At 43.4% G+C, this 27613-nt stretch overlaps 1 protein-coding gene across 12 annotated transcripts in view; it reads right to left on the reverse strand.

Moving 5' to 3' along the window:
• The window catches only part of SRGAP2 (SLIT-ROBO Rho GTPase activating protein 2), a 254673-nt gene that overhangs the window by 145835 nt on the left and 81225 nt on the right, over window positions 1-27613 (reverse strand). For 10 of the 12 annotated variants that reach the window (XM_009441369.3, XM_009441368.3, XM_001163967.5 and 7 more), the window contains exon 3: window positions 9143-9335. In XM_009441369.3, coding sequence (XP_009439644.1) covers window positions 9143-9335 — 193 coding nt within the window. Of the gene's footprint in view, window positions 1-686; window positions 748-9142; window positions 9336-13285; window positions 13305-27613 lie in introns of those variants that run through there. The other 2 variants (XM_016937395.3, XM_016937405.4) reach the window with 2 other exon arrangements.

The following is a 27613-nucleotide window of genomic DNA, read 5'->3' on the forward strand; positions in this document are numbered from 1 at the left end:
TTAGAGTCCTGCTGGGCCATATTAACACAGATTCCACTTAAAAGAGACAATCAAAGGCTCAGCAACAAATAGGAATACATTTATGCTCTTCAAGGAGCCAAAGAAAATGCAAGAACATCTTCCCTAGAAAGGCTTCCTACCCTCGCATAATACTTTACCACTGCTCTTAATCAAACCAGGCTGACAGAATTTCAGACATTAGCAGGGTCTTCCCACAATTCACAGGGATGGGGGAAGCCATGTTACCTGTCTTAAACAAAACAGAATAACATAGGGTCAAATAATCGCTACAGTTCTATCTGCAGCATCTCTCATTCTCTGGGGGAAGGAGAAAGAAGGAGAGGGATGGAACCAGAGGGTCAGGCTGCCATGGAGTCAGAACTGTACAGGCTTTAATGAGGATGTCTGCACTGAGCGCAATGTGGGAGAGGACAAAAGGTGAGCAGGAGCAGAGCAGAGTAGGAAGCAAAGCCAAAGGCTGACAGCGTAATGGCTTCCAGGGGAGGAGGTGTCCAAAAGATGAAGAAAGCAGTTCAGCAGCATCCATCCCTAAATGCAATCACTTAGAACTGTAAGAAAATACCCAACCTAACGCAGTATGAGTGGCTGAAACCCAGCCAGGGTAAGAAAGTGGCCTGGAAAAGGGTGAGATGAATCCATGTGGACTGAATTCAGCCCTGGCCAACCTGCTGCATCCCAAGTTGAATAGTTTCCACGTCCCTGAGATGGGTCTGTTCAGAGTTGCTGCTGGCAGCTGCTCTCCTGGCAGTACAGGAAGACAAATTCATGGCATTGCTAGCCCAACAGCTGCTACAGCTCCGGGGGAGGTGATGAGTGCCCGCTGAGATGTTCTGGGCAGAGAATGAACTATTCTGGGACCAGTCCTAGAGTCAGCAAAATCAAGGCTACAGTTCACCGACTGAATGAAAATACAGTACTATTGTCACTCCAGAGACCCAGGAAACCAAGAGCACTTTCTCTGTCCCAGCTTCTTTGAATTCCATTGATTCTTGCCCTCACACTTGGCCCCATCTTGTCTATTTCCAAGGGTATGACCTCAGTTTCAGCCCACATTAACCTCACCACTGGACTCCTTTCTTAACAGGTCCTCCTCCTTCCAGTCTCTCTGCTCCAATTGATCATATGCATCGTTGCCATAGTTACCCTTTGAAAGCACAGCCATAATTATGTTCCTTGCTCAAAAACTATCAATGGTCCCCCATGCTTACAGAATAAAGCCCGAACCCTGTCGCCTGGCATTCATAGACCTCTTTAATCTTCTGGCCCCTATCTTTTCCAGGTTTATTTCACTATCACATTTATAATTCCTGTTCTTCAGCAAAACAGATAAGTTATCCATCAGCCTTTGTTCTCACTTCTGTTAGCCTTTTCTAATACTGCTCTATCTAAAATGCTTCCTTTCCCATCTTTTCACCTTCTTTCTACAACTTCTTCATTGTCTCAACTGTATTAAGCTTAAAGGATCAATGCCTAGCATTGGCACTTTAATTTTTTTATCTCCCATCCATTGAACTTGACCTCCCTAAAGCCCTCTCCAGTCCTCCAATCAGAAGAAATCTCTCTTCTTTGTGCACCTGTGGCACTCTGTATGGATGGGTGGCCATGGTCTTTCCTACACTTGTCCTTTCATACACCATGGCAGATGCTGCTGATTGTCCCCCAATATTTCCCCTTCTTCTATATTAAGAGAAACTCTACTTTATAGTCACCCAGAACAATAACTACACTTCCCAGCCTCCCTTGCAGTTCAGCATAACCATGTGACTAAGTTCTGGCCAGTCAGATATGAGTTGAAGAGCTGTGTGTGCCACTTCCAGAGTGCACCTTTAAAAAATAAGGCCATACCTGCCCCTCGTCCTGTTGCCTTTTCCTGCTGGCTGGAATGAGAACATGGTGGCAGTGAGCCATCTTGGGTCATACAGAAAAGGATAACACTCTCGGGATGGAATAAGAAGCCTGACAGCCCTGGATGGCTAACACCTAGACTATGATATCAGAGAGAAATCAACCTCTATCTTGTGTATGCCATTATTACTTGGGGTCTATTACATCAGCCAAACTTATATCTTTACCAAATCAGACATGCCTAAGATGCCTTTCCTATGCCAATGTCAAATTTTCAGTTGCCAGCAAATGTTTCAAGCTTGTCTTAGTGATGCTGACTGCCAGGTACCAATTCTGTTTCAGCAGGATGGTTGTCTCTGCATAGCAATGCTTGTGCTGTGCACACATTTTAACACTTGGTTATCTTTTGCAACACAAAAATGAGTGGAAATGGAAAAACAAAAGTGCTGTTACTAATGTTGCATTGAGAAGTAGAGGTCTCATCACTGTACTACTAAGATAAGGGCAGAACTCATCAGCTACGTGGACTCTTTAGGTATTCACTGAACTTGAGCAGGCAGGCCATGAGTTTAATTGTGGAAAAACAAACAGAACTAAAGACAAGGTATACAATGCTAAAAATATATCAGGTGAGGGATAATTTGGAATTTCACATATACACTTATTTATAATAATAGAACCTACCTACCCCACATAAAACTGTAGTTAGACATTCAACCATTTGACTTCTGTATACACTTTTAGGAATAAATTATGCATGAAAGTAGGATGTTGCCTGAGCCTCTCTTATTGAGTTTCTCACCACCTTGCCTGTATTAAATGCATTTGTACATATGTTCTATCTCCTCTTCTACCAGGCTGTACCATATGAAATTGCCATTTTGCCTTACAAAAAAACCCAGCAATTTCATATGTTTCACCCTAAGAGATTGAAAACATTTGGGTTTGGGGCTTGTTTTAGTCATCTTTGCATCTCTCACAATACCTTATACATGAGAGAGTATCAATAAGAAATTGCTCTTACAGATCTTCTACTTAAAACACTTCTAGTTCCATCAGACGCCACTTTCCCACCTTACCTTCTACCCTTTGCCTTAAAAAATAAAACTATTCTCTCTCTCTTCAGGTAGCTTTTGCTTTTCCTCATAGTAACTTTTACTACCAATGCAAAACTTTTATTGTCTAAGCCTGGGGTCCTGGATTTAGCTCTTTGTTCTCCTCTTTCTCTTCCCTGAATTCATATACTTTCATCTCTCCCACAATCACTTTTACTCCGAAGATTCTGCTAGCTATCCCCAGTCATAACCTCTTACCTCAGCAGTATGCCGTCTCCACCTGGATACCTGATGGCCTCGTACTGCTCTACACCCAAAATGTTCAAAGTAGGATCACCATTCAAAACAGATCTTCCCTCAACACCCCCACTTCTATCGTGAATGCCACAATTCTTCTAGGTCACCAGGGTAGAGACACTGGGTCACCTCTGACCATTATGGTTCTATGCTTTATCCAGTCAGTTATCCAGTCCTATTTAGTTTCTTGAATACCTTCTGAATATATTCCTACTTCCTTTCCACTCCCCCCACTTTTTTTTTTTTTTTTTTTTTTTGCTCTTACTTTGTGTGTAGATTACCCCAAAACCTTCATCCTGGCCTTCTGTTTTCCTCATGTCTCTCTCCCCACCTAAGAACCCAGAGGACCCACTAAAATGCTGCCACACCCAATCTGAACTTCTCTGCTTGCTATCAAAGAGCTATCATTTGGGGTCTACTCTACTTATTTAACCTTATTTTCCACTGCTCTTGAAAATAGCTGTGTTCTCATATCTCTACTAAAGCTCTTTTCACATTATACTATTTACATAGCTCTTTTCCCTGTTAACCAGGGATTTTTTTTTTTTTTTTAGACACAGGGTCTCACTCTGTCACCCAGGCTGGTGTGCAGCGGTGCAGTCATAGCTCACTGTAGGCTCCAACTCCTGGAGTGAAGCGATCTTCCCACCTCCTGAGAAGTTAGGACTACAGGCGTGCATCACCATGCTGAGCTAATTTTTTATTTTTTGTAGAGATGGGTTCTTGCTATGTTGCCTAGGCTGGTCTCAAACTCCTGGCCTCAGGAGATCCTCCTATCTTACCCTCTCAAAGTGCTGGGGTTACAGGCATAAGTCACCATGCTCCGCTTAAACAGGAATTCCTAAGTTTATGTTAGTTCCTATAGGAATCAACACAGAGCACAGTACTCAGTAGGTATTTAAAAGTAATTTGTTGAATAAGTAGACTGATTGTTACCCAGAATACGATCAGGCAGGAAGCTATTGGAGTAAACCAGCTATAAAGTGGAAAAGTTGCCCTCTTCCAGGTTCTTGTGCCACCTTGTATTAAATACTTTCCTTCCACAACACTTACCCCAACTTTAAATTACATATCTAATTGTGTGATTTGTTAAATGCCCATTTCTTCATCTAAGTGCTAAGTGTAGCAGTTTGTTCCCTGCTACACTCCAAGGCACAAAGGAGTTCAAGGAATGTGCAATGGAAATCAGTTAGATGAATGTGTTAGGAACCTTCCCTTTAATAAAGCTGGATCCCACACTAGCCCCTACACCCTCTCATCACCAAATATTCCTGCTTCCTCTCACCTGCACTTGCTGTTCTCTCCTCTGCCACACAAATCTACCTCTCAAGCCTAGGTCCCACCTGCTTCATGACAACTTTCCAGACTATTCCAGAACCTTTAACCATCTCTGACCTCTCATCAGATCTATGTTGTACATAACACCAATTAATGAGATCATTACTGCTTTATGCTCTAATTGCTTCCTGTATTCAAAATCTTCTCTCCAACCACATAATGACTCCCTAAACTTCTCTTGTATTTTCCAATGCCTTGTACAAGCACAGAACTGATCAATCAATAAATACTCACTGGTTATTTGAGGAAAAAATGTTGCCAAGCACCATCTTTATCAGAAAATAAATCAATTCTTCTAAACTTGGAGAAATCACCCTATTCCTAGTATGTGATCTTAATTAGAACAATTCAGATTGAGAGGTGACAGCATGCTGGCAGTCCTCAGAGCCCCCGTTTGCTCTTGGCACCTCCCCTGCCTGGGCTCCCACTTTGGTGGCATTTGAGGAGCCCTTCAGCACCCCCCTGCACTGTGGGAGCCCCTTTCTGGGCTGGCCAAGGCTGGAGCCCACTCCCTCAGCTTGCAGGGAGGTGTGGAGGGAGAGGCACGAGCGGGAACCCGGGCTGCGTGCGGCGCTTGCGGGCCAGCTGGAGTTCCGGGTGGGCGTGGGCTTGGTGGGCCCCACACTCGGAGCAGCCGGCCAGCCCTGCTAGCCCCGGGCAATGGGGGACTTAGCACCCGGGCCAGTGGCTGCGGAGGGTGTACTGAGTCCCCCAGCAGTGCCGGCCCACCAGTGCTGTGCTCGATTTCTCGCTGGGCCTTAGCTGCCTTCCCGCGGGGCAGGGCTCGGGACCTGCAGCCCGCCATGTCTGAGCCTCCCACCCACTCCATGGGCTCCTGTGCGGCCGGAGCCTCCCCGATGAGCACCACCCCCTGCTCCACGGCGCCCAGTCCCATCGACCACCCAAGGGCTGAGGAATGCGAGAGCACAGCACAGGACTGGCAGGCAGCTCCACCTACAGCCCCGGTGCGGGATCCACTAGATGAAGCCAACTGGGTTCCTGAGTCTGGTGGGGACGTGGAGAGTCTTTACATGTAGCTCAGGGATTGTAAATACACCAATCAGCACCCTGTGTTTAGCTCAAGGTTTGTGAGTGCACCAATCGACACTCTGTATCTAGCTGCTCTAGTGAGGATGTGGAGAACCTTTATGTCTAGCTCAGAGATTGTAAATACACCAATCGGCACTCTGTATCTAGCTCAAGGTTTGTAAACACACCAATCAGTACCCTGTGTTTAGCTCAAGGTTTGTGAATGCACCAATCGACACTCTGTATCTAGCTGCTCTGGTGGGGCCTTAGAGAACCTGTGTGTCAAAACTCTGTATCTAACTAATCTGATGGGGAGGTGGAGAACCTTTGTATCTAGCTCAGGGATTGTAAATGCACCAATCAGCACCCTGACAAAACAGGCCACTCGGCTCTACCAATCAGCAGGATGTGGGTGGGGCCAGATAAGAGACTAAAAGCAGGCTGCCCGAGCCAACACTGGCAACCCGCTCGGGTCCCCTTCCACACGGTGGAAGGTTTGTTCTTTCGCTTTTTGCAATAAATCTTGCTAGTGCTCACTTTTTGGGTCCACGCTGCTTTTATGAGCTGTAACACTCACCGCGAAGATCTGCAGCTTCACTCCTGAGCCCAGCGAGACCACAAGCCCACCAGGAGGAACGAACAACTCCAGACGCGCTGCCTTAAGAGCTGTAACACTCACCGCGAAGGTGTGCAGCTTCACTCCTGAGCCAGCGAGACCATGAACCCACCAGAAGGAAGAAACTCCGAACACATCTGAACATCAGAAGGGACAGACTCCAGACACACCACTTTAAGAGCTGTAACACTCACCGCGAGGGTCCGCGGCCTCATTCTTGAAGTCAGTGAGACCAAGAACCCACCAATTCCGGACACAAGATGACTTGGAGATTAACACATCTGAACCTTAATTTGTAACAAATACGTCCATAAGCTGAGAATATGATATAGTACTAAAAATCAAATGCTATTTTAAATTTAGGATGAGATTACCAACAGAATAAATCCAACTTTGAATCATTTTCTAAAGCAAATGATTCCTCCCCTAAGTCTTCATTTATCACATACTAAAATAACATTTTTTTATCAGATGATTCTCTTATCATAAAGAGAATAAGACTTGGGAAAGATAAGAAACTCTGAGGAAAAAAACATCAGGAGGAAATTTTCATTCTGGCTTATTTTGAGATGTCATGTTCTCTTCAACCTTAACCCCATCTTCATTGCACAGAGCTGGCTTTTAAAGGATAATTTGTGTCCTGTATTATTAAGGCAATAAACAAAAATAGAAAATGGGGAACATAAGATACACTTGGCACTAATTTTAAATTCATTCACTCATTTATTTATTCCACAATATTTAGTGAGCATCTACTATACACCACATATTATCCTAGGCACTGTGGGACACCAGAAGATCAAACAAACTTATACAGTCCACTCAGAGAAGATAACAGAAGGTAGATAGTGCTGAATGCCCTAAGAGAAGAACAAATAAAATGCTGTAAGAATTCAGAAGATGGAGAACTTTCTTCCTTCTGGGAGAATCAGGAAAGTTTCCTGGAACAGGGAGCACCTGAGATGGGTCTTAAGACATGGGCATGGCTTAGACATGCAAAGATGGAAAGACTGACCACATAACCTCAAATAACAGGATGCCAGTGACCCACTGGAGTGAATGTTCTGTTTGGCTCGGGTATAGTGGAACAGAAACAAGAAATAAGGTTGGAAACCTGTTTGAGGCTTTCCAGATGTAGAGGGGCTTAAAGACCAAGCCAAAAAGCGTGCACCTTTGTGAATGGAACAGCATTTCCCAAATGTCAATGTGCACACAAATCACATGCTATGTTGTGGGATCTTGTTATAGTAGGACTGGAGTAGGACCTGAGATACTGCATTTCTAACAGTACAGATGATGCTGACACTGAGAAACTACAATTTGATATCAAAAACATAGATGGGCTGGGTGTGGTGGCTCACACCTGTAATTCCAGCACTTTGGAAGGATGAGGTGGGAGGATCACTTAAGGCCAGGAGTTTGAGACCAAACTGGGCAACATAGCGAAACCCTGTCTCTACAAAAATTAAAATAAAATAAAAATAGCTGGGTATGATGGTGCACACCTGCAGTCCCAGCTACTCAGGAGGTAGGCTGAGGCAGGAGGATCACTAGAGCCCAAGAGTTTGAGGCTGCAGGGAGCCAAGATCACGCTATTGTACTTCAGCCTGGGTGACAGAGCAAGACCTTATCTCTAAAAATAATAATAATCATAATAAAAAGAACATAGACAATGGAGAGACATTGAAAGTTTTGCAGAAAGTAATTCTCTGATCGCCAGTGTGTTCCAGGAAGATTAACTCCGATCACAATGGAGCAGGCAGATTGCAATGGAGAGAAACTGTAGACCAAGCTTGTCCAACCTACGGCCTGTGGGCTGCATGGGGGCCAGGATGGCTTTGAATGCAGCCCAACGGAAATTTGTAAACTTTCTTAAAATATTATGAGGTTTTTTTGCAATTTTTTTAAAGCTCATCAGCTATTGTATTAGCATATTTTATGGGTGGCCCAAGACAATTCTTCTTCCAATGTGGCCCAGGGAGACCAAAAGATTGGACACCCCTGCTGTGGACTGTGATCCTCAATGCTGGCTGTTCATTAGAATCACCTGGGAAGCTTTTACACCACCCTGTTACCCAGGCCTCACTCCCAGAGATTCTCATTTAATTGGTCTGGAGTGGGGCCCAGATTTCTGTATTTTTTTTAAAGTTCGCCAGGGAATTCTAATATGCAGCCAGGGTTGAAAATCTCTGCTATAGAAGATATAGTAAATACTGCAATCATTCAGGCAAAAAAGATGATGATCTAAACTAGGGCAATGGCACTGGGAACCAAGTGAATGGGCCAGCTGTATAAAATAAACTAAATGTAGAAGAAATAGACCTTAGCAGCTACCTAGACAGGGATTTAGATATAATGGCCTCAACATCATTTATTTCTTCTAATTAAAGACAGTTTGGTGAAATGGTTAAAAATATAGACCCTGGAGCCAGACTGCCTGGGTTTGAATTCCAGCTCTACTATTTACTAGGGGTGTGTGAGTGTGAGTGTGTATGTGTGTGTGTGTGTGTGTGTGTGTGTGAGAGAGAGAGAGAGAGAGAGACAGAGATTAAGATAGACCCTGAGTTAAGCCCCTTAACCTTTTTATGCCTCAGTTTCCTCATCTATAAATTGGGGATAATAACAATAACCATCATATGGAGTTGTTGGGATTAAGCAAACTAACATATATGTAAAGCCCTTAGTAGCATGCCTGGCAACAGAGCTACAAACAAGTTTGCTGTTGTTATTATTAGCATGGTTCATCATCTACTCTCATCTCTACGAAATGTTGAATTGCACATAAGACTGATCTGGAAAACGAGAAGTCCTTGAGGGCTTTCAACCAATCTGAAGCCAGGGGCTCCTGAATTCAGCTGGATCTAAGTGGCATACCCTGCCCCCCTCCACCCTGGACCCCATATTCCAAGGTCTCAGAGAGTAATAGCCACAGAGCCCCTACTTGAATTGCTGGTCCTTGGTGCTGCGTGTCTTGGCCAGGAAGCGTTCTGCCAGCTTCTCCAGGTTGCGGGAGTAGTCCATCTCAATCTCTGCCTTCTTTCGGAAGAAGTCCTGGAGGTCCTGCAACAGTTGCACCCGAAGCTCACACTGCTGGTCCAGGCATTTCATCTGCTCTGTGAGCTGAGCACGGATCTCTACAACAAAAACAAGAGAAGACAGTCAGAAAGACAGCCCTAAATAAACCACCATGCATGCCAATATTCACCCACCTTCCACTTACTTATTCCCCGTGCCCTGGGAAATTGAAAGCCCTGAACAAAAAAGCCTAAAGTCTAAACTGGCCATAGGATGTCAGGCACCTCCAAAAATGCCAACCCTTTTTACACCATTAAAGAACATTGTGAACCAGGAATCTGCTGAATCACTTATGAGAAGCTGCTTATTAAAAATAATAACATTCCTATCTACCATTTATATTACTATGTTTCTAGTGGCACAGAGCCAGAATCTGGGTTGTCTTCTGGCAGAGGGCCCAAATGAATTATCACCCCAACCATCCTATGAGGCAGGTACTACCTCATCCCCATTTTAAAAATGAGAAAACAGAGTCTTGAAGAAGTCAAACTTTTAAGTGGTGAAGCTGGGATTCAAACCCCAAGAGACTGACTTTAGAGACCATGCTCCTACTTTTTGCATTTTTCCCCATCATTTCAAAATGTTGTTTACCATCCTCATGAAGTAGGATGAAGGTCAGGATATTTTAATGGAGATAGAAAGAAAATCTCCCAAGGTCAAATGGTAGCAATCAAAACAAAACAAGCACAAGAACTTCTGGGCAGGCAAACCATTCACTGTCAATCAGATTTCACAGTTTTCAATATCACAGAATGAAAATCATTTTTTAAGAAGACTTGGAAAGAGATTTTTTTCACTAACAAATATCACTCATATCTGTGTTGCTTAATCTTCATAGATGCTGTAGTGCCTCTATAGTGTCATAGCTAGAAATACTTCTGGTTAAGCTCTAGCATGCAGATTTCTGGCTGGTCAGGGTCCTTGTATGGAGCTAGCAAACACTCTCTCTGGAACTGCTGCAAAGGCAGCTATAGATGCGAACAGATCTGCCTCAAATGCAGCACTGCATTTGTTACTGACAAGAGACCTGGCACTCACAGGAAGCAGTATGCCAAAGCCAGACTGATTTTCAGCTCAGAGAAGGCTTGCAGTGTGTCTCCTGCTGAAGTTATGTCCCAATCCCCATCTGAGTCAGAATGGAGCCATTTCTTTCATCTTTTCCCTCTGCAAGCCTGCTCAGCTCCAAATGCATTAGGATGTGACAGTGACTCCAATCCCACAGAAAAGGAGCACCTATATTATGCCTTTCCTTATGTGTGCCCCAAATTCATTCCCAAATAGTACAGTTGCAACAATGCTTTCTGTCTATGCTATGTAATGCTATGTAATGCATCATTAGGGGGAGAGGGGGTCTAGAGTTTTCACGTGAGCTGCAGATAAATCAGAGGCAAATCAGGATCAGAACTATGATGCTGAAATGTTCTTGAAGCAATGAGGATGGGTAAATGGTGCGTTTAGCTTTGCCTTAAAGTAGTCGAGGCTCCACAATCTGTCCCCATCTACATTTTTGTTTCTGTTTTTACAAATATCAGTATGTCCTTTGCAGATGATCTCAGGTGATCTGTAAGCGCAATTCTCACCCTCTTCATCCTCATCTCTCTCCCTGTCAACCACCAATGCCAACCAGCCCTGCAGTAACCTCACCTGAACTGAAACTGAGCTCCGGAGGATTGTTTCAAGCAGACAGAAGGCTGTGCAGAAAAGCTGCCTACCTCATCACTCATCAAAGCTCTCTTGTTCTGTGTTTTACGGAGTCTGATTACAAGGGTATTGGGGGTAAAGATCTGCAGAGGTTATGTCAGGCATCTGGTTCTTGCCAGGGATTTCTGGGTCTCTTAAAGGGAACAGCCCTTGTTGAGACTATTCCTGTAGGCATCTGTCCCCCTTCAATATATTGGTGAAAAGCTGATAGTAATAGCCATTGGGTGGGCAGACTGTACATTCAGAGGACATTCAGAATGCTTACTAATATTACTTAAATTCCATCAATTCAGTAAGAACCAAGTGCCAGGCGCGGTGGCTCACGCCTGTAATCCCAGCACTTTGGGAGGCCGAGGCGGGCGGATCACAAGGTCAGGAGATCGAGACCATCCTGGCTAACATGGTGAAACCCTGTCTCTACTAAAAATACAAAAAAAATTAGCCAGGCATGGTGGCAGGTGCCTGTGGTCCCAGCTACTGGGGAGGCTGAGGCGGAAGAATGGCGTGAACCCGGGAGGCGGAGCTTGCACTGAGCAGAGATCGCACCACTGCACTCCAGCCTGGGCGACAGAGCGAGACTCCGTCTCAAACAAACAAACAAACAAACAAAAAAAGAACCAAGGCCTTTTTAGGGTGGAAAGGCTTTCCAGGTACTGAATCAGTAACAGATGTACAGGGGATATGGATGGGCAGTAAGGCTGTCAGGTCCCTCTGAGTCCCCTGTAATGCACTTAAGAATTTACCTCAGTAATCTCACTCACCAGGGGAATAGAAAGGAACAGTTAGTTGGATGACACCCACCGTCTGCCAAAAAAAGAGAGGACAAGGCAAAGACCCATGAAGTTCCAGAAGTAGGCCACTCCAGAGTTAGCCTGTCCAAGGAACAAGTACTTAATAGGAGGCCTCTGAGATATGTGATTTAATATAAGAAACCCCCAAGCACATCCAGCCAGCAAGGAATTCCAGCCTGATTTTGCAGGTGCCTCAATGAGGGCAGCAGAGTATATGCTGCATCACAGGTACTCCCTCTGGAACCCTGAAGGGAAGGGAGCATGTGTTTATTGAATACATTTTATAGGCCTTTCTATGTATCATCTCATTTAATTCTCACAGGCAGTCTGTAAGGTATCCACAATTATCCTGATTACACTAAGGAGAAAACTGAAGTAAGACTCTTTAAGTAATTTACCAAAGGGTCAACAATTATGCAACAGGAGCTGGAGCTAAATTAAGGTTTGTCTGACTTGTCAAAGAGGTTAATAGTAGGTCAGAGAAACAAAAACAAGAGAAATAGAACACCAGTTTGGAGTCTCTGAAAGTATCTCTGTGTAAATCACAGTGACCATGACTCTTAACTCCTGGAACATCGCCTTTTCCACTTTCCAGCTGAGGGTTGATTCAGGCCCCTAAGACAAGTTTGGACTTGCCCACCGACTCACCAGCTAGCTCTGTTTCAATCTGTCCACAACCACACTGGATCCCTTCCCCACTTCCTAGATCTACTCTACAGGACAGCTTAGGGGGAAGTGCTTTTCTTGTCCTGTGAGTACACCCTGAGGTCTACCAGGAAGCCCAGAGGACAGAGACAGTGAGAAAGCAATATCCCCACCCCTGATCCAGGAAAAAAAAGAGGCTCTGTTAATAGATACCACCTGCTAGTGTGGTTTATTTGTGATATGACACCATGAGCATCTCCCCTCCCTCACAACTGGCCAAAAAGAAGAAGAGGAAGAGGAAGAAGAAGGAGGAAAAGGAAGGAAGAACAGGAGGTAGAGAAGGAGAAGGAAAAGGAGGAGAAAGAGAAAGAAGAAAGAGAATGAAGAAGGAAGAAGGAAAAAGAAGAAAGGAAGCAGAAAGAAGAAGATGCCTCCCTTGTTACCATCTTCAAAGCATCCATACAGGCATTAAGGGAAATTCTAACTACTCTCACTCTTAGGCGTACAGCTCCAAGACAGAACAGTTGTTCTATCCAGGGCAAAATGTGCTGCCTTAGGCGCTGCTGCTGCTGCTGCTCCTACAAAGACAAACAATGGTCCCCAAGAAGGCAGCTATGCTGGCCCCAGTCCCCGTTCATGCACACAAGGGGCAGGAAACAATGGGCCACTGAATACCAGCACTCCTGGGCCATGTGCCCAGGCTGAAGGCCCCTCTGAACCCTGGCCTATCAACAAACAAAAGGGCAGAAAGAAGAAAGAGGCAATTTAAAAACATAGAGGAACTCCTCACAGTTCCCTCATGTGCTTAGGCGATCATGCATGGGCACATCATGTGTACACACTCAAAGACTCACACCACTCATACCACTTACACCATGCTTCACGATACCAACTCAAGAAGGCTTTACACATCTGGTTTACAGTTGGATGAGAATTCTTGGGAGCTATGGAGATGGTGGGGTCCTTGCCAGTTCCTTCCCTAGAAATACATGGAAAGAAGTCAAGCTCTCACTTTCTAGAAGCAGCTATATCTTAGGGGCACAAAAGAATTCCCTGGCTATTCACAAAGCCAAAGTACTAAGGTCGCCATGAGTCACCTGGAGTGATATATACATCCAAACAGCCTCCCCTGAGCGCCCAGTAGAGCCCATTTATTCAGCAAATCTTACTGAGCCTTTCCTGTATGGAGGCACTGTGCTAGGTGATGGTGACAAAGGAGGAAAAGACAGGTCTAAGCCCTGTCTAAAGAGGCATGGCTTGACAAAGAAGAGAAAGGACAAGAGAACACAAAAAGTCTTGTTGTTTCTGCTTTAAATATTCTTTATTATAACAAAGCTGTGGTAATAAGCCCCAACCTGAAGATCTAAGATTTAAAAATCATCAATAGCGGAAAGAAATCACATAACAGGGCTAAGAAAAATCCAATGTCCTCTAACATTTTTTCTTATTATGTTTTTTTAAAAATGACACTTGAATAAAAATTGCAGCTTCCCTTGCAAGAGGAACCCAATTTTTTTAAAAGGTTCCTGAGAATCAGAGTTGATCTCTGGTTGATATTTCATGCAGAGATTCAAGACAAATTTAAACCTCCCTGTTTTGAAATTAAGATAGTGATGATTGTTGCTCAACCTTGTGAATATGTTTAAAAAATTGAATTGTACACTTTAAAAGAGTGAATTTTACAGTATGTGAATTATATCTCACTGAAAAAAACAGATTAAAAAATTTAACCCCACCACATAGCATATTCTGTTGAGCACCATCTGCCAGTGAAGGGGAAAATAACCCAACAAACAGGAGCCAAAAGGAGGAACGGATTCTTGGTTTCCATTTCCCCGTGTGTATGAATTAAACACATTCTGCATTGACTATTCCTAAAGCAAATCTTGGAAGCTGCCCCTCTGGGCCATAGGCTTGGCCATGACATTGAACTCCACTGGCAGATCACCATTTCCAAAGGATGTCAGATAAAGACCTGCCAGGGAGTGTTTTTATATGTGAATTCAAATCCAGCATCACCAGACACACCCATGAAGCTTCCCCTGGGAAATGCTGCCTCCTTGCCCATGCTTGGCCACAGCTGAGACACTAACTATACTCGTCCTAGTATTTAGAAAGAGGCTTATTTCCTTTTTAGAAAGATGCTGAAGGGTCTCAATAAGCATGCAACTGGAAGAAAAACTAGCCCTAATAGGATACTGATCATTTAACAAAAACAGGCAGGGCCCTGCCACGCTGACAATCATGTAGACTCCAAATTACAACACCTGCCAATGCAGATGACACAGTCCTCTGAAAACTGCCCTCACTTCAGAGAACATCCAGGGAATTCACCAGTCAGCAGAGTACAGGGGGTGAGGGAGTGGGGGTGTTCAGCCTATTGCTTTCAATCCAGAGATCCCTTTCTTTCCTCCTTTCAAAATTCATCTTCTTCTTCAGGAATTTTCTCTGATTAAGTCATGAATACCACATTTCTAAGGAGAAAATGGGGGAGGAAGGGCAGGCCAGGAGACAGATGTAATCTTTCAGGAGAGTCACACAGGCATGTCCTTCCTTTCTCCTTGATGTGCCAGCACCCAGGGGGCAGGAGCTGCATCTCCCACAGGCTCTGTTGCCAGCACGTGGAGCAGATCAGCCCGCGCTCCCCATTGGGAACCTGGTCTGACTGCCAGTCTTTTTCCACCCAATCTGCCTCACCTGCTTTTAGCCCCTTCACAAACACATGATGTCACCTCAGCCATCTCAGGAATATTAATTCCTAGTACCTTTCCAGAGAATGTTACATAAGAATACAATTGAGGCTTTCAGGCTCTACCCTCCATATCTCTTACCAAGACTTCTTATCACAACAGTAATCAGCCCCTCTCAAAACTGTTCCTCAGGAAACAAAATACCAGAATGCCCTGCCAAGTCTTGCTCTCTACTCTGCTAGTTTGCCTTTCTATGAACTTAGTAAAGGGAGGACTCAAAAATCCCTGCTGGACAGATGTGAGAACCAAAGCTCAGAGCAGCAAAGGGGATTGACCAAGATCACACAGCTATTTAGTTGCAGATCCAAGACTGAAATCCAAGTCACTGAGTTCCCAATGTCCTTTCCTACTTTTACTTACTCTCATTGCAAACATCTATTTGAGTGCCTTCCGGGTGCTCTGGGAATACAGACAAAAAGTTCTTCCTCAAAGTTAGCACGGTAGTGGAGAAGAAAGAAGAAAAAAATGGTAACAAACAAGGTTAAATAATAATATAAACAAATGAGTATGCGCACAGAGCAGAGAGAGAGACACAGCACCACCCTCAATGTGTTATATGTGCTATAACACATCCTCAGTGACTGACATTACTTACCTATGAGTAGTCAGTTTCCAAGAAAAGGCCATCAAGATACTTTCAGTAAACTAGGAAACAGCAAATATTCTTCCTCAAAGAGTGTGACTGATAGTCTTTTTCTGCATTACTTTACTCTATTAAGTAAGGCACAAAACAGGCCAGGCACAGTGGCTCACCCCTGTAATCCCGGGACTTTGGGAGGCCGAGGTGGGCCGATTACTAGAGCTCAGGAGTTCCAGACGAGCCTGGGCAACATGGCAAAATCCCAGCTCTACAAAAATTTTTTTTAAGTTAGCTGGGGGTGGTGGTGCATGCCTTTAGTCCCAGCTACTTGGGAGGCTGAGGTGGGAGGCTTGCTTGAGCCCAGGAGGTCAAGGCCACAGTGAGCCGTGATTGTGCCACTATACTCCAGCCTGGGTGACAGAGCAACACCCTGTCTCAAAAAAATAAATACATAAGGCACAACCAACCAACAAATAGCTATTATGTTTCTGAAATAATTGTTTTTCATTCCTTATATCCATGTTTTCCCCACTCTCGGTCCACATGCTTTCAGTAAAACTGATCCCACCCCTGCCCTCTCCAAAGATAGTGTGCTTTCTCAAATCCAGGCCTTGGCTGGGAGATGGAAGACCTGGGGACAAAGAGAGTGTGACACTGCCACTGCCATCTTGCTACCGTGAGTGGAAAGCCCATTTGAGAATAGAGTTGGCCCAGAGAAGCAGAGCTGAGAGATGGGGAGAAGGAAACATGAGTATCTGAATGAAGTCACGATGAGAAGCCAGCCCTATCCCTGGACCTTTCAGTGACACAAGTCAATTCATTCAATTTTCGCTTAAAACACTTTGCCTAGGCCAGGCACGGTGGCTCACACCTGTAATCCTAGCACTTTGGGAGGCCCAGATGGGAGGACTGCTTGAAGCTGGAAGTCTGAGACCAGCCTGGTCAACATAGCAAGACCTCATCTCAAAAAAATAAAATAAATAAAATAAAATATATATAAAAAAGAAACAAACAAAAAAACCACTTTGCCTTGGATTTTTGGTCCCTTGCAAAGGGGCTGTAATGGATAAAGTGAGGATTTCTGAAGTATGAAGGTCCCTGTTCTCAAGAAATTACAATCTAATTGTGAAGACATGATCCAAATATACATTTCAAAATTTCACATAACAATTCATATTACATAATTGCACAAGATATATAATTATATAGTACAGAAATTATGTTATTGTATACTATAAGGACATGAAATTAAGAATAAATACTACAATGAAAGTGTTGAAAGCTCAGGAAGATCAGTGGGGAATCCCATTACTATAGTCAGGCTTCTGGAGGTAGTCTAAACTTCTTGAAAAGAAGAAATTTGGTCGAGCACAGTGGCTCACACCTGTAATCCCAGCACTTTGTGAGGCCGAGGCAGGCAGATCACGAGGTCAGGAGTTTGAGACTAGCCTGGCCAACATGGTAAAACCCCATCACTACTAAAGATACAAAAAATTAGCCAGGCATGGTGGCACACACCTGTAATCCTAGCTACTTGGGAGGGTGAGGCAGGAGAATCGCTTGAACCCAGGAGGCAGAGGTTACAGTGAGCTGAGATCACACCATTGCACTCCAGCCTGGGCGACAGGGAGAGACTCCATCTCAAAAAATAAAAATAAAAAAAAAGAATAAATTTGTCTGTTCAGTTGACTAATGTACTGGTGGGACCCAGAACAACACCTAGCATTATAGTAGGCCTCCAAGTTTGTGGAGGGAAGGCAGGAGAGGAGAAAGAGAGAGAGAAAGGGAAGGAAACAGAAATCTGAAGTAGTATTCTGAGGAAGAGTAGGATTTCAGTAAATGAAGGGTGAGGAGAGGACATTCCAGAGTAAGAGAAAACGTACACCAAGAGATAGGAATGTTTGAGCGTGGCCTCTCTGTGGGGTAGGGAGGAGGATGTCCTTACTGGAACAAAAGGTGGCACTGAGGCTTGGTCAAAGATAAAGGTGCAAGGGGAGGAATAGCTCCAAAGGCCAATAGAGTAGTTTGGATCTCAAGCAGCCAGAAATGGAGCTGGTAAAAGTTTGTGTCATGATGAATGTAATAAATGGAGTTGAAGCAAGATCACAGTGAAGGAAGTCTGCTGGATGGAGTCCTATGCTGTCTAAATGAAGAAATGGAGTGAACATTAATGAGCAATACAAGCTGAATGGTAGAGAGGTCAAAATGAGTAGGAGAATTCCACGAGTGGAAAATCCCTGCACATACCGACACCAATCATTAGCAATAACACGTACTTTAGAGCCCATGACTCTATAGTATGATTCCAAACCATCCTTCCCTTCACAGTAGTCAGCAAACTGGAGCCATAAGAGACATCCTTGGGTTCAAAGGTAAGACAGTAATCTTGGTGGGAGGAAGGGGGTAGTGGGGCAGTTGTGACTGGAACTCTGGCCTCCCTGGCTTTCCTTTTGACTGTAGTTTTCTCTGATGGACTTTAAACATGGCCATCTTCAAAATTGTCTGCCCTGTGCGGTAGATTATTCCAAAGCTATGAAAGAAAGAAACACTCCTCCCCTTACATTAACTCCACACTACCTAAAAACAATGCATGCACCTTTGGTAACAAAGAGAAACCAGCTAGTGGGAAAGAGAAGAAGAAAAATGGCCCTACAAGTTTCCAAAAGACGTTCAGTCATCCATTAACTTTCCAGCCCCAAGTGAATGCACAGAAGGCAATCTCATAAAGCCAATGAGAGGGATATTTCAATATCATCGTGACTACTCTGGCAGGCTGCCTTAGTTCTTTCAAGTGACTCAAAAGCAAGTTAAAGACAAAAGGATCCCAAATGAAAAAGCTGCCACATCAAATGCCAAAGTAGTAATTTTAGCTCCTAGGTCTTGCCTGAGATGTTTAAGAAACAGAATTCTCAAGGTCCAAAATTTAGAATTAACTTGTACCACAAACTAAAGATGCAGGATGTGAAGACCAGCAGCTCCTCTGGGAAATGTCACCTAGTCTGATGCTCCTGATTCATTGCTAGTGACAAGCTGCAAGTCAGTTCCCAAGGACCACGATAATCAACCAACAAACCCAGCAAATATTTATATAACACCAACTCTGTGGGAAGATCTGGGTGATGAATCATTGGAACACACATGAAAATGTAAGATATTTACACAAGAAAATGTAAGACAGTCTCTTACTCTCAAGGAGCTTACAATTGAATTGGAGAAAAGGAGGACTAAATGCAAAAATATTTAAGAGTATAAGACTGGCATCCTAAGTGCCAAAATAATGGTCCCAGACTACATTAAGAGAGGAAGAAATCAGTAAAATCTAGCATGGACCTCTTGAGACCTTGGGTAGGGGGGGATTTAAACAGAAGCGAGTGGGATGACAGATGAAGGGTTGTAGTTAGCAAAGCAAAGTCAAAGAGGCTAAAATGGGCAGATGAAGCTCAGGAGGCTGTGAGAAGCCTTGTGACTTGAAGGTTCACACAGAAGAGTATGAAGAGAAGGGGTAAATAAGCAGGCCAGGGCCAGCAGAGAGGGTCCTGCATGCCTGATGAGCAGAACAGATACAAACACAGTTCTAAAGGGCTCTGTAAACTCTGGACAAAGCAAAATGAGAGTCTTGAAAAGCAGGACAGCCCAAGAAGAGTCAAAGCTCAAGGAGAGTCAAAATCCAAGAAATTTCCTACCAAACAATTCCTGAAAAGACCAAATGTCAGTTCAAACATGTCCACTCTCTTAGAGGACAAAGGCACACTGTATGTGCTCAAGGCTCCAACACAATCGAGTTGAAAACAAACCAGATCAATATTAAAATCCAGACCCTACGTTCCTGTAGAGCTAGCTCTGGAGAGTTTACTTCATTTTGTGCAGGACCCAGCTTAGCATAAGTACTGGCACATTGTTTCAAGTTTAGTTCAACAAGCAGGGACCAAGCACCTATTCGTTACCAGTGAGAAGGACAAACAAAAATGATTAAAGAAGACCAAGAAGTTCAGTTGGCCCGTGAAATGCCTACGAAGCATCCTACTGGAAAAGGCAGTTGTATTCTCCTTCTGTTCTCAGGAGAGGTCAAGTCTAGAAATAGACACTTGGGAGCCATCAGCAAATATTATAGATGGCAGTTAGGAAGTTAACCAGCAAAGTGAATGCAGCTGTCCATAGACAGCATGTAGAATTAAAAAGATGTAGGCTTAGGATATCCCCATTTAGGTGGAAAGCAAAGCAAGGAGAGATAGGAAAGTAGATTAAGAATGAAGAGAGATGTACAAAAGTGTCAATAACTATGGAGTATTTAAATAAGACAGCAAGGCAAAGAGCTCATTAACCTTGGCAATGAGAAGTCTATCATTATCGAGGGCCTGCTCTGCCAGATTCAGTTTATGCATCACCCCAGATGAACACAACTACCTTGCTGCTGGCTGAAACAGTCTGCCCAGTTCCTGTTGCAATGGCTGTTCCTGGGCCTTCATATGTTGTTGATGCACCAGCCTGACAGTGCATTGCCTTCTACCCCTGCTGCGTGACTCTCAATCCCACCCAGGCTTTCTCTCCTGCTACTGAAGCATGAGACTTGGAGTGACCTATTCAATCAGCAGTCATGTCAACAACAAGTACAGAGAAGTGGAGGCTCCAAGAATCAAACTTTGACCTACAGGAGATAGAAATTGACGAATGAAATATTTTCCCTCCTTGCCCCAGTGGACTGTTCAGAGATGCAGTAGCTTCACATAGTTACGTGAAGATGTCCCACAAGACCAAGCAATCATCCTCTCATGAAGCTATAGTCAACTTATAAGCAATCTCTTGTTTTGTTCTCCCTCCTTCCCTTTCTCCCCATTCCTGCTTCCCTGGGATGACTCTTGCAAATGAAGTGTACGCTTTTGCCTCTCCCTCTAATTTATATTTTCAAGGACTCTAGACTAAGACACCTACCTTGTGACAGGTACTGTTCTGGATGTTGGGTAGACAGTCCCGTCCTTGACAAAACTTATTCCAATGAAAGAATCTGCCGAGCAGATCCTTCAGAATAGATAACCATTTATTTTTCAACAACTCAATATACATGTTAAGTGACTGGTTGGTTATAAGAACTGATTTAGTTGACCACAGTTTATTTTTTATGGAAAGGTAAACTGTCCCCACAAAAGTTATAGGCAGACACATCTTATATATTTACTAGTAATCACATATCCCATTTATTAAGTGCTTATCATGTGCCAAGTGGGCTCCTATTGAGTCACTATTCAAGTATAAAGGTATCTCACTTAATCCTCAAAACACCCCAGGGAGATTAGTTCACAGCAAAGCTGAGTGATTAAGAGGATAGACCGCATTCAGAAAAACTTGGATTTTAATTGTAGTTCTGCCACCTGGTACCTGTGTCTCCCTGAACAAGACACTTAATCTCTCTAAGTCGTTTTCATTATCTACAAAATGGAGTTTGTAATAGCAGCCACTCCACTGGATTGTTATGAAGAATAAAAGAGATGGAGAATATAAAGTGCTTGCTACATGCCTGATGCCTAGTAAGCCTCCATTAAAAGGCAACCACGATTCCTCCCATTTCACAACGAGGGACCACTGAGGTTCAGAGAGATCAGTTAACTGCCTAAGCTCACTCAGATAGTAACAGATCACAACAGGATTTGAACCTAGATGTGTTTAATTCTTAAAATCAGTGCTCTTAACCACTCTCCCCCATCCATTTGTTTCTAATGCTGAGATACGGCCTCATGTGGTTGTCTGTCATAGTGGAATCTTTTAGTGCTAGGCTGGCAATGTTGATTGGTTAACAAAAAGAATCCCCGAATTCCTTCACCTTCACCAAATTAAGAATCCTCATTCTCGCTGTCTTAACTCTGAATGTTTAGGTGTATGTGTTGGGAAAGAGGGGGAACCACCTTTTTACCATTTCTTCTTGAAGGCAATAGCAGGAAAAAGTCCATGCCATCATCTAGAGATGCTATCAACTGGAGAGGCCGCAGAGAAAAGTCTGACCCTGGAACCGGACTGCCTGGGCTCAAAATGCCAGCTCCACCACCTACTAGCTATGTGTGACCTTGGGCAAATTACTTATCTCTCTATGCAAGAATGTCCCTATTCTGTAAAATTTTGTTAATAACAGTATCTACCTCACAGAGTTTTTATGAGTTAATATTTGTAAAGTTATTAGAATAATTCCTGGTACATTATATTGCAAGCACTACATACATTTCTTCTTTTTTTTTTTTTTTTTGAGATGGAGTCTCGCTCTGTTGCCCAGGCTGGAGTGCAATAGAGCAATCTCAGCCCACTGCAACCTCTGCCTCCCAGCCTTAAGCAATTCTCTTGCCTCAGCCTTCCAAGTAGCTGGGATTACAGGCACCTGCCACCACGCCGGGCCAATTTTTTTGTATAGAGACAAAGTTTCACCATGTTGGTCAGGCTGGTCTCGAACTCCTGACCTCTGGTGATCCACCTGCCTTGGCCTCCCAAAGTGCTGGGATTATAGGCATGAGCCACCGTGCCCGACTTATATACATTTCTGATAATACATAAAATCTATCCCATAGGTTCTTTGATCCTTTAACTTTTCGATAAAGAAGGTACAGAAAGTGATAGGAATTGAACAAAACTAGTGGCTTCAAACTTTGGCAATCCAACACACATGCACACACACATACACACACAACTGAAAAGTGTCATGAAACAACATTTATCCTTAGTCATGAACTCTGATATTTTCTATATCTTTTTAAATGCTGGTTGTGGCTCACTAATTTGCTTTCATGATTTAGTAAAAGGTCTCAACCCACAGTTTGAAAAGCTGTGGAGTAAACCACATGGCCACCAAAGGCAGAACTAGAACAGTCTTCAAACCACTCAGCTCCTTCTTCATGGGTTATTATTAAATCAGAAAGGGCCTAAGTTTCACTTCTTGCTGTAAAAGAAACTGTACATTCCGTATCCTCCTCCTTTGCCCTCCACAGTTCACGTGAGCACTAGAAATTCAGAGAACACCCAGGAACCAGTGGGCACTTCCTATGTATGCAACTCATGTTACTGTTGCCCAATCTAAGGTGCTGCCATTCAACATCAGGGAGAGTCCTGTGGCCTGTTCTCTTAGTTTCGTCTTCCTTATTTTGAGGACCAGCAACCGTCATCATTCACTGTACCTTTGGAGCAAAGAAGTTGCTGATCTAAACACCACAAGGCAATGTTGTTATATATTTAGTAAAAAGATTATAAACAGACTAGATGAAACCTATTAGTGGTTAAGTTTAAAAAAACAAAACAAAACACCAAAAAAAAAACAGTCCAGCTGGGCGCGGTGGCTCACGCCTATAATCCCAGCACTTTGGGAGGCCAAGGCAGGCGGACCACGAGGTCAGGAGATCGAGACCATCCTGGCTAACACAGTGAAACCCCGTCTCTAATAAAAAAAAAAATACAAAAAAAGTAGCTGGGCGTGGTGGCGGGCGCCTGTAGTCCCAGCTACTCAGGAGGCTGAGGCAGGAGAATGGCGTGAACCTGGGAGGCGGAGCTTGCAGTGAGCTGAGATGGCACCACTGCACTCCAGCCTGGGCGACAGAGCGAGACTCCGTCTCAAAAAAAAAAAAAACCTCCTTATCTCTTAAATATTGAAATATTCAAAGATAAATTATATCTGCTATTGTTTCAAAGTAATGGAGGAGAGTGGGAATGGGTGAGGGATACAGATGAAACAAAATTGGCCCTGAGCTGATGATTATCAAAGTAGCATGATGGGTACATGAGAATCCATAACACTAGTCTCTCTACTGTATACATTTGAAATTTTTTATAATAAAAAGTTTTTAAATATCTAATTAATGGTGTGTAAAAAAAAGGCTTAAGAGACTCACAATAAATGCAGAGGAAGACGATAAATAAAACAGAAAAAAATATCCAGAGAACTAAATCTGTGAATAGAAAAGGCCCATAATATATCATGAAATGAACACAGAAAAATCAACAAAGACTTATAATGTTTAAATTTTTGCCCTTCAAGGATAAAGAAAGAGTTATTTAAGAATCAATGGATTGCTAACAAAATACAGCAGAAACCCAGATTGGTCTCAGACTTCTCCATAGCAATATTCAAGGCCTGAAGATAATGTAGCCATGTCTTAAAAAATTCTGATAGAGAGCAACTGTGATCCAAGAATATTAGGAGAAGCTGAGTCATCACTCAAGTGTAAAAAAGGTTCAGACATCTCTCTTCCTCTGCAACTTGAAAGATCTCAGCCTATGTAGCACCCACGAACTCGTCTTGAGAAACAGAAATCTTGCACCCAGTAGATCAATCAAAACAAAAACCACAGGAACAGGAAAGCCATGATCAAAGAACAAGTGGCTACATATGGCACCAAGACCAAAAAATGGGAGCATGCAAGTTGGAATGTAAATGTTAGAAAATTGCCAAGGCAAAAAAAGAAACAACAAAAAAAAGATAAGCTATAAAAATTGAGAGATAGGAAGAGTAGTGCAAGGAAGTTTAAAAACACGAATTACCTAATTCTTCCAGACAATCATCTGAAGTGAAGATATAACTAAAAATGTCTTTAAAAATATTAATAGTGACTTTAGCCTCCTAACGGTTTTCATAATCTTTTTTTAACCTTAGAGAAAACTTTTAGGAACTATTATCTTTGGTAGAGAAAAATTAAGTACAGCAGCTCTTTCACTTTCATTTCAGTTTTCTTTTCTTCTGTTAAATTCAAGTAAAAAGAAATGCAGTTATTTTTATTTTTATAGTACATATGGTATGCCATTCTTATAAAATTATATCACCCTCACCAGCCACCCTTCTGTTTATGTGTATCAAATGTTAACACTGGAAGAGAAAGTCCATATGCACCATTACCAAATCCAGAGCCTTCCCCTCCTACCTGCCTGCCCTGTCTCAGCCTCTAACCTAGGTTTATCTTTCTACCTGCAAACCAGAACCCACCCCTTCTTGCTTACTCAAGCCCTTTCCTCCTAAAATTATACACTCTTATTTTCCGTATCATCATTTTCCATCTCTACTGGCCCATTACCAGCAGCAGTCAAACACACTGTATTTTCTCCCATCTTATTAAACAAACAAACGCATATTTTCCTTGATCTCTTCCCTTCTCCCAACCCACCTACCTTTTCATCGTGGCTTCTCTTTACATTAAGACTCAAAATGGTGTCCATACTCCCTGCCTCCACCTTCTTTCTTCCCTTTTTCTCTTAAGGCCACTGTAACCAGGCTCTTGCTTCTACCACTCTTGTGGTGGGTGGTAATGACCTGCACATGGCTAAATATTGCCAACTCTTGAGACTCCACCACCACCATCACTGGCCTGAGAACACCACACTCTCTTGATATGCTACAGACACACATTCTGTCTCCTTTGTTGGGCCCTCTCCTTTTCCAACATCTAAATGCTGAAATGCCCCATGCATGATTCAGTCATAGGACCTGTTTTCTATCTCTCCTTGCTTCCTATCAGATCCCATTCCATTCTATGTCTGGTGATTCCCAAATCTGTATCTACAGTCTAGATCTCTCAGTCAACTCCAGCCTCCAACTGACTTACCATTTCCTCATAGCCATCTAACAGGTACCTAGAACTTAACATGCCCGAACCTGAACTCTTGACACCCCATCCTGACCCGACCCCAGCATGTTCCCTACCCCAGTAACGGTACCACCATTCACCTGCCAGGCCACAAATCTTCAGAGTTATTATTGACTCTTCTCTTACAAATTCCCAATCCAATTCATGAGCAAATCCTATCAGCTCTACCTTCAAAATGAGTCTAGAATTCTACCCTTCCTATCCCTTCCACCTTTTGAACAGTGCAACTCAGCCTCATTTTGTTCTGAATTGCTGTGGTAGCTCCTAACTGGTCTTGCTGCCTCCTCCCTTGCTTCCCTGCAGTCTACTCTCCACACTGCAGCCCTGCTCATCATCTTTCAATGGCTTCCCAGTGGAGAAAAGCTAACGGCTTTCCAAAACCTTATATGGCCCAGTTCACCCTTACTCACTGGCCCCCAGCTACACTGGCCTCTCTGGTCATAGAACATGGCAAGCAAACACCCACCTCAGGGCCTTTGCATATGCTTCCCTTCGCTGGAAGCACACTTCCCCACAGTCACGTGGTTAGCTCTCTCACTTCATTGAGCTCTCTGCTCACAGCAGCCTTTGTGACCACTCCATCTGAAAGTGCCCCGACACTCTCTATGCTCTTACCTCATTTTAATTTTTCTTCATGCCACTTGTAAATCTATTTAGGTGTTTATCATTTTCTCCTCCCACTAGAGTGTAAGTTCCATGATGGTAGGGACTTCACTTTGTTCCCTGCTGATCCCCGATGCCACAGTGCCTCACATAGAGTAAGCACTCAATAAAGGCACATTGAATGAATGAATCAAGAGCTGTTTTTGGGTGATGGGATTTGGAACAATTTATTGCTGGCTTCTTTTTACTTTTCAGTTTTGCTTGAATTTTTTATAACGAGTATTTACTTTTTTAAAAAAATAAGCAAGAGTTATTCCTTTAAAAATTAAAAAAGGAAACCCATCAAAAATCAAAGGAGAGATGCATTATCTAGTCACCTCTGCTATATTTTGACAAGTGTTTTTCCTTCATTATTTATGATAGCTACAAAAGGATTCACAATGTAATGCCCACGGGGAATTTTTCATAATTAATGAAACCTCTTTAGAATGAAACCTTTACTGGAACAAAAGTTTTAATTGCCCAGGGCTGACCATGGAGTATTAAGACAAAGCTCCTGAGTAAGAATAAAAATTTGCAAGGTTTTCCTAAATTTTACTCCCCACTATAATATTTTTTTCAATATTGCTACCATAATCCAGATGCCAGAATCCAGGATCTGTTGGCATCCTGAAACCCAAAAAGTGTGATGGGCCAGGTGTGGTGGCTCACACCTGTAATCCCAGTACTTTGGGAGGCTGAGGCAGGCAGATCACTTGAGGCCAGGAGTTCAAGACCAGCCTGGCCAACATGGCAGAACCCCATCTCTACTAAAAATACAAAAAGTAGCCAGGGATGGTGGTGCACCTGTAAGCCCAGCTACTCAGGAAGCCAAGCCATGAGAACCACTTGAGCCCACAAGGCAAAGATTGCACTGAGCCGAGATCACACCGCTGCACTCCAGCCTGGGTGACAGAGCAACACTCTGTCTCCAAAAAAAAGTGTGATGATCTTTCGTAATGTTTAAATACAAAATAAGAATATCCCTTTCAAATAAGCTGACACTTTTTGAACATGTAATAACCAGGTTCACAGAATCACAGAGGCCAGTGAGAAGAAGATTTAAAAGTACCCGTGTGAGCCCCAGTGACACATGCACCACCAGGAAAGTTTCCTGTCCCTGTCCTTCCAACTAATCCACAGCAACACAATGTCAGCAAGTGGCACAATCTGCCTCCCCTGCCTCCAGGCAGCCATGGGGAAGGTGGAGAGCAAAAGGACCATTCCCTGTGTCACTGATAAGTGAGGCTCAATGTGAAATACAAGGCATGAGAGGCGCCCAAAGGTAGGCAACAAGCTCAGTATCTCCCCTGTATCTTTCTGTCTCAGGTATAATCTGCATCTTCTGCTCTTTTCGTGATAAGAAAAGGAACAGCAACAGCATGTCTACTATGCAAATGTGGACTACTAATCTGGCATCATGGAACTTAACGTAGAAGTTTATGCAACCCTGAGCAAGTTTCAAAACCTGGTCTCCTAACACGTATGTCTAAGTTTTCTAAGGCTCCTGACCAAGCAATAGACTGTGAACACCCCAGAAGTTCAAGCAAGTCTTCCAGGGTCTTCACACTGCTAACCGCAATCATGGCAACTCCTTCGTTTCCTTTTTTAAAAAATCAACAA

This window comes from Pan troglodytes, chromosome 1 (assembly GCF_028858775.2).
Source record: "Pan troglodytes isolate AG18354 chromosome 1, NHGRI_mPanTro3-v2.0_pri, whole genome shotgun sequence".
In the NCBI taxonomy this organism is placed as follows: Eukaryota; Metazoa; Chordata; class Mammalia; order Primates; family Hominidae; genus Pan; species Pan troglodytes.